This window comes from Pleurodeles waltl, chromosome 11, assembly GCF_031143425.1.
Source record: "Pleurodeles waltl isolate 20211129_DDA chromosome 11, aPleWal1.hap1.20221129, whole genome shotgun sequence".
Lineage (NCBI taxonomy): Eukaryota > Metazoa > Chordata > Amphibia > Caudata > Salamandridae > Pleurodeles > Pleurodeles waltl.
The window spans coordinates 988,519,118-988,532,236 of NC_090450.1; the positions used below are offsets into that span (position 1 = coordinate 988,519,118).

The 13,119-nt window shown below is 49.4% G+C and overlaps 1 protein-coding gene across 2 annotated transcripts in view; it reads right to left on the reverse strand.

The window, feature by feature from the left end:
• The window catches only part of LOC138266478 (septin-2), a 242,321-nt gene that overhangs the window by 74,069 nt on the left and 155,133 nt on the right, over positions 1-13,119 (reverse strand). For both annotated transcript variants that reach the window (XM_069215313.1, XM_069215314.1), the window contains exons 10-11: positions 10,080-10,163; positions 6,564-6,621 (exon numbers count right to left, since the gene is read on the reverse strand). In XM_069215313.1, the coding sequence (XP_069071414.1) occupies positions 6,564-6,621; positions 10,080-10,163 (142 nt within the window). The remainder of the gene's footprint in view (positions 1-6,563; positions 6,622-10,079; positions 10,164-13,119) is intronic.

Here is a 13,119-nt window from a genome sequence, read left to right on the forward strand (position 1 = left end):
TTTATTTTTAATGTGAGTGATGCGCGAGAGTCTATTACAGACATTTTGCAGAGAAATGTTGTGTTTATGTTCTAAGCAACATTCATAAAAAAAAAGTTTGTGTAAGACCAAAACAGGGGACTTCACATATGAGAATTGGGAAGATGTCACGGGGATTATTTGCAGTAATATTAACGAGCTGCCGCTGTGTTACAATATTGAGAACACACATCACTAACTCCTGAATATTAGATGTAATCACATTTAGAATTTGGATGAGTGTGTCTTCACTGTTAGTGACGGCCCTTAAGACGTCCCTGCCAACAACCAGTTTACGACGCCGACGGAGGTACCAGGTGAGATTTTTAGAGTGCATTCACCATCTAGCAGCGCCGTCACACTAGTCGGGTCTGCGCGAACGCATTACTGGAGATGGACCGCCTGTGGCCACCGGAGAGCCTTGCCACAGGACAACTCTGGTGGCCCCTGTTGATGCATCCCACCCAGGGTGGAAGGCAGCTCAGGGCAGCTCTATAGAATAAGCCTTTCACCACCAATGCGGAAAGGGGCAGCTATGGAGAGACCAGTTATTCTACCAAAAAATGAATTCCAAAGGGCTAATATTGCATGAAATGAGCAGGGCGCCCAGAGACGGCCACCTGAGCTCTGAATGCTTAGACGGAGGTCGACTTGGGAAGCTTCTCCGTCTTTTTCAGACACAGATACGACAATCGAAGCGCTTTAAATAACAAGCGAAGCGCTAGATAGAACAAAGGCACTTGATAGAGCTTCGGATCCTCAAATTAATCCGATTCAACAACAACCGGATCTTAAACTGTATAAGTGGAACCAATTGATCTTCCACCAGGAGATTACCAAACCGATCTAGGACGCACAACAGAGATGGCTATCTGTGCAGTGATTCATAAACTCAACTCTCGATCTGGACTTCATTTTTTCATAGTCTGAAACTTTATTTCGATAACTGCTTTAGTATCCCATTACACACAATTCACAAAATAAGATTAGATATTTAAAAAAAAAAAAAAAAAAAAGACCAACTCCAGCCGTCACAACTTTAAAAGCACATATCCACTAAAAATTCCATAGAGGATTACATCATATTTAAGATATAAAAACAGTCATCCCGGTGATAAACGAATAGGACACTCCATCAAAAGAGAAGTACAAGTTCGTTTACAATTTAAAGTGTGTACACATTACCTTTCAAGACCAGCCACGTAGGCGTCGTGTGGTAGCTGGTCCGCACGAGGAGAAACCTCGTCTCCCAGACAATTTAAGGTTAGGGTAATGAATGATTTCTCTACCAAGCAATCTCTCATCCTTTTTTTTTCTTAGTCACCTGCAGAGCGGAGTGCCCCCATGCCTGCTCAGACAGGCCTATATCCCACTGATGTCCATGCCAAGCTCTGTACGTAATCCTTACAAAATTATCTGCCTTAAAACTTGGCTTACCCATAATCCTTCACTGTTCAGTAGCTCATTCATCATACAATGGCGATATCTGCTTCTTTCCCAGTAGCCAAAGGAGGTGTGAATCTTAAGAGGCAATGCGGCTGCCATGTCGAACCATGATACAAGGTCAAGCTCACCCCTTACCACCTGCACGTTCAAGGTGGGTACCAGATAAAGCTCTTGGCATCCGAGGAGAGTCAACCATAGCAAGCCAGTAATTCTACGTCATAGAAACTCGCAGAGGTACCTTGGTTCTAAGAGCAGATGATGCTCACCACTCTTCTCCAGTACAGTCACCCAGACTTCGGCCATCAGCCCCAGTCTGCGCCGCTTCCTTTCTGAAGATGGAGGTAGTTTAGGCTCACATTTTAAGTGCAGTTCCACCCCCTAGCGGCTACACTCACTAACAAGAGAGAGCCTCTGGCAATGTTTCGCAGCCCTGCTGTACCGCAGACTGGCAAAAACGAATCAAAATAAATGAAGCAATCAGGGTCTCTTCTGTCCCACGGCTTCTTCCGGGGCCCAGATTTAGCAGAACTGCACCCCAGCAGCAGTTCACTCCTGGCAGCCTCCCCACCGCGAGGCAACACCAGTTGCAGGGATGGGTGTCTCAAGTAAAGAACGTCGTTTGTCACAGTCCCAAAACAACAAACACAAACCTCGTGAGAACGGCCATCACCTGGAGCGCCAGGTGCACAAATGGACGCCACCGATCACCCCGTGTGTGTTACACGCAAATACCGCAGACGATCCACACACTGGGGAGGCAGAAGAGCCCCCCAATCCCCAGTTATTGGGGAAAGGACACACCTCTACAGGGGTGAGCCACTGGGGACAGGCTCAGGCCCTGCAGTAGAATGTAGTTGCCTCCACCAGGTGTCCCCCTCACAGCCTGATGTGGGTTGACTCTTGGTACCCCAACAACCCCGAGCAGCGCGGTAAAAGGCGGAGTACCCCCAGTATACTTGCAGACTGCACAATTTCAGGAGCTAACTTTTGGAAGGCCAGAAAGTTTTTTTTTTAAAGCTACGCAAGGAACTTTCACCCACATACGCTAAGGGTTCTGGATTCTCGGTTTATCCTGGAAACCGCAGTCAGTCTGAGAACCTCTTCGCAGTCGGGGTGCCTAGCAATGGCCATGCCGGGCATCTGTTCACCAGCTGGTACTGAGCTGGTGTTAACTTGCCAGGGGCACTTTCCTTAACAGTTGTGGCTATCACCTACATATGAGTCATAAGGGTGACCTGGAGTACCTTGCAATGAGGAACAGAGGTCAAAAGGGCAGCGCTGGCAAATGCCATATGCTTCGCTTTCTACCCGTGATCTGCCACCTGCAGAGAATGAACCGTAGACGCAGGCGGTGGGTCCAGGTGGGAGGTTTCAAGTGTCTTGTGACAGAAGTCACCCCTCCAGTGCGCGGGGCGTCAGTTGTCACTGCCAGCCCCACTGCAAAAATAGAACCTGAAGACGGTGACCATGCACCGGGGCTTCCGGGGTGCACGGCTCGTGTCACAAGGTGCCTGACGTGTCACAAAATAGGAACAGACAACGGCTCTCAGGAGAGAAAAAAAAAAAGGTGGGAGGAAAAAGGGGACTAAGAAAATATTTGGGTCCCACCCAGTAGATGGCCGAATAATGCAGAGCATGTGAATCCAGAAGAGATTCGCACCGCTACACAAGGGGTTTACATGCAATGATGCGGATGTCTCCTTACGAGCTTCAGCGGCAAGCTGTGCACATTTTTAAAAACTGTAACCATCATCTTTTCTACACCGAGAGGAGACATTTCAATTGCTTGTTTTAATGAGCCTTTTGGAAGTTTACAGCCATAGATCACAATATCATTTATTTTATTGGAGATGGGGGGTTCTATGGATTGGGGGGTGGCGAGCAGGAGAAATGTCAACAGTGATCAGAGTGTCTTGCAGACCTCATGATTTGTAGGGGCTAAGGGGGGGGAGGGGGCACAAATACACAACCCTCCGTACACTACTTATAGGGACGGAGTACAAACCTCCCGCGTTGCGCCTCTATCAGACTTCTCAGCGCTCCCACTTGGGCAGGATCGCGGTGATCTTCAGACCTACGTATTTGACGGCGAGTAAGTATTTTGCTTCCTTTTTTTGTAAAAAGTCATTGTGCCCAATGTTGGAAGACACCTTTCTTCTATGGTTAGAGAGTGGGAGACCATGGAGTGGGGAGAGTGTGTGCCCCACCTCCCAATTCAAGTAACAGAGAAGCTGAGTTTACAATTACCGTACTCGGTTGTAATAAAAACAGAACAGTGACTATGATCTGTAAAACAATGCTGGGGATCTTCTGCGATTACACCAAGTTTGCTTTCAGCAGGTTTGGACATCTGTGTTAAGTAAATGACAGAATACCACAGAGAGGGTTAAATAGAACCCGCCAGGACAGTTTGGCTTTCACACGTATCTTTATAGTAAATATCTTGGAGGCAATGTGTGAAAATAATGCAGATGTTATAAAGCAGACTGTGGGCTGTCGTTGGCTCCGCCCCTCTGGACCCTTGCTGCCACCATCCCCCAGTCCCAGGGTAAACGTTGCCCTTTGGCTCAAGGGAGGGATGCTGGAGGTCTACACAGCGATCAGTGCAACGGGAACAGGAGGGAAGATCAAAGCCTGGACCATGGTCTCCCAGGCACTGCAGGACGGCTTGGGCCTAACCCGGCTTCTCCAGCACCACCTGGGAGTCTCGCCTCCGGTCTTCGCTCCATCCATACGAGTGGACTCTGTAGTCCACAGTAATGTCTGGGCCGGGCTCTGGTGCAGATCACTCTTCTATGGTACAGCCCGACACTTGGTGGGGGCGGGGACAAGGCAAGAAAGAGAACCCTCTGCAAATGCACAAACTCAGCAGATGGTTCATGAATGAGCTGCTGCGGGGGCAGGGGCGGGGGGGTTTTACGACTAGTGAAAACTGGGCGCAATGGAAATAATCGAGTGAATCTAGGATTACGTTTGAAATGAAAGTCCTAAGTCTGATTGAATCAGTGATGAACATAGAAACTTTTTAAAGTGAATGCACTCTGCTTAACTGGCAATTAGCCTGAAAGCCAACAGGTGGATAGGTTTTCTATTTCTCTAATACATTTTGTTTTTACAGGTACACATCCAAGCTGCAAGTCAGACTAAGCCGGAACCTCGTGACCCCGATGATAAGGTCGTCACTTACTGCACCCCACCTCTGACATGAAGCCTAAAGCTAAGCCACTCTCTCACCCCTAATCTGAACTGTGCACCCACACCACTCACCTTAACCCGACACCACCCCCCCTTACCATAACACTTCGACCACATTTATTTTCAGGTCTTTGTTTTTTGAATTTGAAACTTCTGGTATTTCGAATTATAGACTTAAAAAACTGGTAACATGTTAAAGTTAAGAGAACATGTTAATATTTGCTAAAGTGTGAATGGTATTCAAAATAGTGTCCGACACTTGAGAACAGACATTGAGTGGCCTCATCTACTCTACACAGTCCTACATCTGAAACTGCAAAATCTTTCTTCAGAAATTTCCTAAAGTTAAGGTGATCAGAACTGTGTCCGAGGTGGAGCAGGTGTGTCCTCAAAGCCCGGTTACCTGCCCCCTCGAAGAAGGCTCTCCTCCCACTTTTTCTATCTCGTACTGCAAATGGTTAACTTTTTTTTGAAACTCGGAATATATTTCTTTGAAGATTTTACAGACAGTAGGAGCAGAGAGAGAGATACTGAACAGAATGATTAACTTAGCAGTAGCAGAACGAGGGAGTCCATTGAGTTTCCTAAGCAGGGATTTAGCTGGAGCCAGGCTGATTAAAGGCCCAATGAGTGAGGCAAAGACCTCTTAAGGCAATCCCTCTCCTCTGTAGGAAGCTAATGTACTTACATCCTAAGAGTGGGGATGGGGACCTTTCCTTGGAAGCCAAATGGTCTGAACTGCGCAGCTATGACACGCTGCAGCGAAGAGATTCGCTTCTTGGAAGATCCAAGATGGAGACCATTGCAAGAATCAAGTCTTCATGGCATTATGGTCTCAAATATGGATTTACGACAGTCAAGGTCTAAAAGGGACAGATTTACTTTCCATCTTTAGGATATAAACAAGAGGAACTGACCTTGTTACCCTGCAGATTAGGATTGTGGCAGCTCTCCAGTCAGCGGCCGACCCACCTAGAGGGCCAGCAACTGCCCAACCTATCAGAATCTGTTCCCCATGGATCCTCCCAAGAAACGATCAGTTGTGCAATCACCAGGTAGGTCAAGAAGGTAAAGTCTTACAAACCTATCAGGTCAGCAAGTGCAGAAACAAAGAGATCGATAAAATAGAGTCCAGGGGCGTCTTCTTACACTAGTTTAAAGAGATTCTGACTGCTTGAGTTCTGTCCTGCATCTCTGACCCCAGACAATCTACGGCAACACCCGGGGGCCAACCTCGTGAATCCGTATCAGCAAGAAACCATGGGAACCGCCCTGAAGGAGGGATGGGTCACGGTAAGAAAGCCACTCGGTCACCACCAGCCAACACCCAGCATTGACCCGTCTACCAGCGCATGCAATGGACAGATACCAAACTGCGACGGACAGATACACAACTGCGACGGACAGATACACAACTGCGACGGACAGATACACAACTGCGACGGACAGATACCCCACTGCGACGGACAGATACCCCACTGCGACGGACAGATACCCCACTGCGACGGACAGATACCCCACTGCGACGGACAGATACCCCACTGCGACGGACAGATACCCCACTGCGACGGACAGATACCCCACTGCGACGGACAGATACCCCACTGCGACGGACAGATACCCCACTGCGACGGACAGATACCCCACTGCGACGGACAGATACCCCACTGCGACGGACAGATACCCCACTGCGACGGACAGATACCCCGCAAGGGCCTTGATGACGTGTTTTTCCAAACTCCTACTGGGAACTGCTAAAAATGAGACTGGACGGTAACTGCTTAGGATTTTGGGTAACTGCCCAGGATAGGTCCACTTTAGCGGAAAGCTGACAAGCATCCTTAGGTTCCCTAGGGCAGCAGGAAAAGACAAGGGCAGATTTTGGACTGGGAGGGCAGACTTACCTCCGCTTCCTTCTGCATCAGGATCCGGTCCTTGTCCACACCCTCCTCCTCGACAGGCCTGCAGGAACAGAAATATTAATCAGCGGACAGAAATGAAAAACATTCGCCTGGGCACTGTCCGGGCAAAAACAAAACACACGCCAAGCAGGAAACAACTGCGGAGTTTAAGCATCCAGGTTTGTGGGTGTAACGCCAATACACTTCAACAAAGATTAAAGGGCGGTGTTAAAAAGCATTCAGAGAATTAGCATCAGGAACATGGTGAGGGAACTGAATATTCTGAGGTGTTAAGGCTGAAGACTTACAAGACACAGGTGGGTAAAGGATGCCTGGGGGGGGGGCGTGCGGGGGGCAGGCGTGGCTCATACCCTGAAGCAAGTAAATCACAATTTTACTCCGCAGTTAAACTTTATGTTCTATATATGTGAACACTTTCACTGGGGGAAGTACTGGATACTGCACTAGAGATGAAATTAACGAGACTAAAGACTGATGTGTGGACCCCCCACCCTCCCACCAGTGCCCACCCTCCCACCAGTGCCCACCCTTGTAGCTGGCAGGGTGGCTCAGCAAATAAAGCACTCGCTGGTAAAAAGAAAGCTGGTGTGGCCTGAAATACACAAGTTCGAACCCCAGCACAGCCAACTCAGCCTTTCAACCTTTCAAGGTCGATGCACGGAGAACTAGCATTTGGCGTCATGGTAAGAATTCTCTTTGACAGTACTTGGAAATGAGAAGCAAAATATTAAGCAATATTTAATCAAAACCACGTGTCCTAAGAAGTCAGTATTGGTGGGGCCAGGCGGTGAGGGACTTCAAGGGAACGCCTTTGATTTTTCAACAGTGCTGGTTTAAGACCTAGATGGGCAGCACACACAAACTACTTGTGATAAACACCACGTGGGCAGCATTTAAGACACTCTGAAGACGTCACAGCTGTTGCTAGCAGGGGACACAAGTCAGAAAGCCTGCCATAAGCCTGCCCAGACAGAGGCCATGATGGTCGGTATCTTATGGAAGACAGTTCAGTGGTCTAGATCAGGTCCCCCCAAGTAGTTCGAGAGCTGCAGAGAGCTCTTGTAAGTAGCTCTCCAGTATGTAGCTCAGTCTCCTAAATTAGAATCTTTTGTTTGGTTCAAATAATGTAATATCCCTGAATTGAAAAGGTGATATTTGATTGTTCAATAATGTGTCACTGGGGAGACTAATTACACTTGTGCCAGGGGAATTGCATGTATGGCTGTCATGTATTAACCATAGACAAGGATTCCAAGTTTATCAAGCCTTTTTCACATTATTACTGGCAATCCAGCCTGATGCACTGGGGTGCTCGCTGATGGGAATCTTGCGTGGGGTGGCCACTAATGTAATCCTGTCTGACCTGCTCACTGTAACCACACCAATAATGTTAGTAGCTCAGTATTATTCACATCTACCGTCAGTAGCTCTTATTACAGAAAGGGATGGAGACCCCTGGCCTAGATGATCTGTTTCCTGGCCGCCTTTAGTCCATCAAAGCCCCAGCGGATCTGCAGAGGTCGCTGGAGAATCGTCACGCTCTTGTGCAGCGTTCACTAGTACCGCCTGGGCGCTTCTGATCGGAAATGCACTTTAGGGGAACCCTCGCACCTCCGAGTCAAGGGCCGCTAGCACTAGTTTCCCTGCAGGTTCTCTTCATCAGCAATGCCCTTGACACCCTGCCGTCCTCTGTTCCCCTGGTCCCTGCCTAAAGCTGCATCTGTCTGGGGGGCTGGGCGCGAGGCAACACCCCTTTTCCTTCAAGACCAACTATTCATTCACTGAAACCAGGGCTTGCCAGTTGTGTGGTGCTGATCTGCGCAAACCCAACTGGCCTGCTTGGGAGCCAACTTGCTCTGAACTACAAACCATTCTTGACAGGGACTGACAAGTCTGAGCATTTCCTGCCTGAAAAGAACTTACATTTTTTAAAGTAGCGGTTATTTTGCTTACCCTTTGCTTCCCACCGCAGGCCCCAAAGATGGATAAATGCAGGTCTGTTGGACTAGGAAATTTGTATCCCCCTGCACTTCAAGAAGAGACCATGTTCGCACCAGGACAGACACTTTGCAGGTGATAAGGTCATCCTTGACACCACCCTCCCAAGGGCAAGTAACTAACTTTAGATCACACAAAGAATCCTGCCGCAATGAACTGCATGGAATACGACAATGTACCACACAGAGAGGATGGGAGCTGGCTCATCACCAACAGGGAGACGAGCACAGGGCCAAGCCAAACCACGGCTTACCCAGGCTGTCGTGAGTAGTGGCACAAAGGCTCTAGCCAGCGGAGCAACTCAGATATGCCACGGAAGTAGCGAGTGTGTTCAGAGCTCAAGGAGCTGGCGAGCGGCATAATAATTAGAACCTGGTAAGATGTCCTCCCCACACCAAGTTCTTTAAAAATATCTTTTTTTATCAGTGGCTAAACCGCTCTTGACGTCAGTGCTCTAACTTTGGTTTTCCTTGAGGATTCTGGGTGTGTGTGAGATAATCCCAGGATAAAGTCTTGATTTTTTCTCAATAATCTTTCATGTTCTCGCTCTGCTTCCAGACCTAACAGTGGACAAAAGAGTCTGAAGATGGCGGCCACATGACGAGGCTTCCAGGGCGGACATCTGATGCCCCACAGGGGTGGACAGGACAAAAAATAGACGAGGGCGTCCATGTTACCCAAAAAAAAAAAGAGAAAAAAAAGGCAATTCCAGACCCAACAACTAGATGTATGAATAGTACACAGTATGTGAATCCAGAAAAGATTCATGCTGCAAAATTATGACTGATAGCAGTTGAGTCTGCACTCTCCCTTGTCAGTTACTACTAGAGACCCTGTGTCTGCCCCTCTCCAGCCAAGGAGGGCACAACTTTGGAGAGAAACATGCAGGAGTGAACCGGACAGTAATCTGCAGGGATGCCAATCCCTTCGGGACTGAAGCGCCGCTGTTCTCAAATGATTGTAAGAGCAGTGGCTTTGCTTTTCCGTAAACCGAAGAAGGTTGATGGTCAGTGGGCTCCACAGACATCACCGCCCGGCGCACCATGCCTGAGTACTGTTGGCAAAAGCGGGTTTGTAAAAGATTTGAAAGGTGCTGCTAAGCAATGGGCGATCATTTCCAATGTTTTATTACTTCCAAACGGACTCCACTTCCCCACACCTTGTGCGTGCACCCAGGATACTCGGCACATCTGCACCACTCATTTCCTGCAGCACTGAAGGAAGGAGTGAAATAAGATGAGGAAGCCAACAGAGTATGTCAGTGGGGTGGGAGGACAAAAGCAAACAGAAAGTAGGAAATGCAGCAAAGCATAGCCTCAGAGGGGAAGAAGCGACAGTGGTAAAGGGAATCTATCCAATGTGCAGCCCTAAGGAATCTCAGGCAGACAGAGAGAGAGACAGACACATTCATCCATACATCCATCCCTGCTCCTTCTGCAGAACCCCTGCTCCATTCCAGGGCATCAGGACCCCTCTCCGGACACTGGTGGTCAGACTCACCCCCCTGTGCGCTTCAGTCGCTCCGACCGGAAGCTCTCGTAGTGCAGGTCTTGGGTCACTTCCTGCAGGTCCTGCATGTGGGTCCTGAAAGAAGAGAAAGTCTGGGATCAATGCAGGATCTAAAGCCATTGACGGGACAAAGGAACGAGCGCTTTGGACTCCGTATTCATCAACTGCAACACCTGGGCATCGGTGAAGGACACAGTGGCCCAGTCGCCTCAATACACGCCGCTCTTCATCCTTTCAGAGGTTACCACAGCACAGCCCCCCCCCCCACACACACACTCAATGCTGAAAAGACGAAACCTTTCAGGAATATGTGGTCTGGGCCTGACCCGTGCATAAAATAGCAAAGAAATCAAACATATCACAGCTGCCCCTTGGGGCAATGGTCTTGAAACTAATACCCTGCGGACCCCATGTTAAAACATTTCACTCCCCGCCCCCAGAATGACAAACCTTTTATCTCATTAATTATTCTGTTAAATACTGGAAACTAAAAATGTTAGTGGAGTATACGGGCGCACTCTCCAACAAATCCACCTTAAACTGCTCACAGTACTGGTTTCCAATGTACAGCAAGCACTAGATATATCCAGCATAAAACCTAGCAAGTCAGTCAAAGATTTCTACTGAGATCAGGGCACAAAGAACACATTATGAGAATTGTTAATAAGCAACGGCCCAGCTTACTTTTTTTCTTACAAAAACGTACACTTCTGAAACTGAGAAAAGGAGCCAAAACGACTAAGACACTTTAGAGAGTCAATTAAATGTTGACAAGGTTGATAAATGAGCGCTGCCCGGTCATGCATGACGCCTGCAGCCAGGAATAGAATTTTAGATTTTAAAAAAGTTGTCCATGCTTGAAGTTTTCTGCCCAGTGTTATAATGTTAAATACAAAACTACAACTCCCAAAGTGCAGTACGCTGTTGGCTAAAATACCAGGACTGGATTTAGCTGTTTCACAAGTGATGGGAGCACGTGGCAGCTCCAAACATATTTAACAACTCGAACACTGCAGTTACGTCCCCTTGTTCCTTTAGAAGTGCACCCAATACATCAATGTGTCGGCGAGGTGCCCACAGTGGGACCTTTTACCAGAAATAAGGTGGTGAGACGTTGTCGGATACTTGGTGGCCCCACTCAGGCACCTAATCACAGCCAGGAAGTGGCTGACCAATGAGGGCCCAGGTCGAGTGATTTGGGCCCATCACAGCCAGGACGTGGCTGACCACTGAGGGCCTATGGCCAGTGATTTGGGCCCATCGCAGCCAGGACGTGGCTGACCACCAAGGGCCCTTGGCCAGTGATATGGGCCCCCTGCTTTCTTTCACTTAAATCACACTGGTGCTTTTCAGCATGACATCTGTCTGGTGTGCCTGTGAATGCTCCTTCCGGGCAGGCTGTGGCGCCGTCTGATGACATCACTTCACGCACCCCCTGGGAGGGTTGTCATTAGGGACGCTTCAGTGTTTGAAGACCTGGGGCTGGTGGAATGATGCGGCCCTCAAGCCACTGACCGCGCGCCAAGCAAACACCACTTCTCACTGGCAAAGGGAGCTCGGCCCCTACACTCTACAAGACATGACGAGAACCACTGACTGTCCATGCGCTGCCAGCAGGGGGAGCTCGGCCCCTACACTCTACAAGACATGACGAGTCTCTTCAATGGTTAGAGAACCACTGACTGTCCCTGCGCTGCCTGCAACAAGGGGAGCTCAGTTCCTACAGTTCACAAGACATGAAGCTCGACTGACTGTCCCTGCGCAGCCTGCTACAAGGGGAGCTCGGCCCGTACAGAGAACCACTGACTATCCCGTACATAGAACCACTGACTATCCCTGCGCTGCCTGCAACAAGGGGAGCTCAGTTCCTACAGTTCACAAGACATGAAGCTCGACTGACTGTCCCTGCGCAGCCTGCTACAAGGGGAGCTCGGCCCGTACAGAGAACCACTGACTATCCCTGCGCTGCCTGCAACAAGGGGAGCTCAGTTCCTACAGTTCACAAGACATGAAGCTCGACTGTCTGTCCCTGCGCTGCCTGCTAGCAGGGGGAGCTCGGCCCGTACAGAGAACCACTGACTATCCCTGCGCTGCCAGCAACAAGGGGAGCTCAGTTCCTACAGTTCACAAGACATGAAGCTCGACTGTCTGTCCCTGCGCTGCCTGCTAGCAGGGGGAGCTCGGCCCGTACAGAGAACCACTGACTATCCCTGCGCTGCCAGCAGGGGTAGTTCGGCCCCTACACTCTACAAGACATGAAGAGTCTCTGCAGTGGAAAGAATCGACTGTCTGTCCTTGCGATGTCTGGCAGCAGGGGGAGCTCGGCCCCTAGAGTTTACAAGACATGAAGAGTCTCTGCAGTGGAAAGAATCGACTGTGTCCTTGCGATGTCTGGCAGCAGGGGGAGCTCGGCCCCTAGAGTTTACAAGACATGAAGAGTCTCTGCAGTGGAAAGAATCGACTGTCTGTCCTTGCGATGTCTGGCAGCAGGGGGAGCTCGGCCCCTAGAGTTTACAAGACATGAAGAGTCTCTGCAGTGGAAAGAATCGACTGTGTCCTTGCGATGTCTGGCAGCAGGGGGAGCTCGGCCCCTAGAGTTTACAAGACATGAAGAGTCTCTGCAGTGGAAAGAATCGACTGTCTGTCCCTGCGATGTCTGGCAGCAGGGGGAGCTCGGCCCCTAGAGTTTACAAGACATGAAGAGTCTCTGCAGTGGAAAGAATCGACTGTGTCCTTGCGATGTCTGGCAGCAGGGGGAGCTCGGCCCCTAGAGTTTACAAGACATGAAGAGTCTCTGCAGTGGAAAGAATCGACTGTGTCCTTGCGATGTCTGGCAGCAGGGGGAGCTCGGCCCCTACACTCTACAAGACATGAAGAGTCTCTGCAGTGGAAAGAATCGACTGTGTCCTTGCGATGTCTGGCAGCAGGGGGAGCTCGGCCCCTAGAGTTTACAAGACATGAAGCGTCTCTGCAGTGGAAAGAATCGACTGTGTCCTTGCGATGTCTGGCAGCAGGGGGAGCTCGGCCCCTA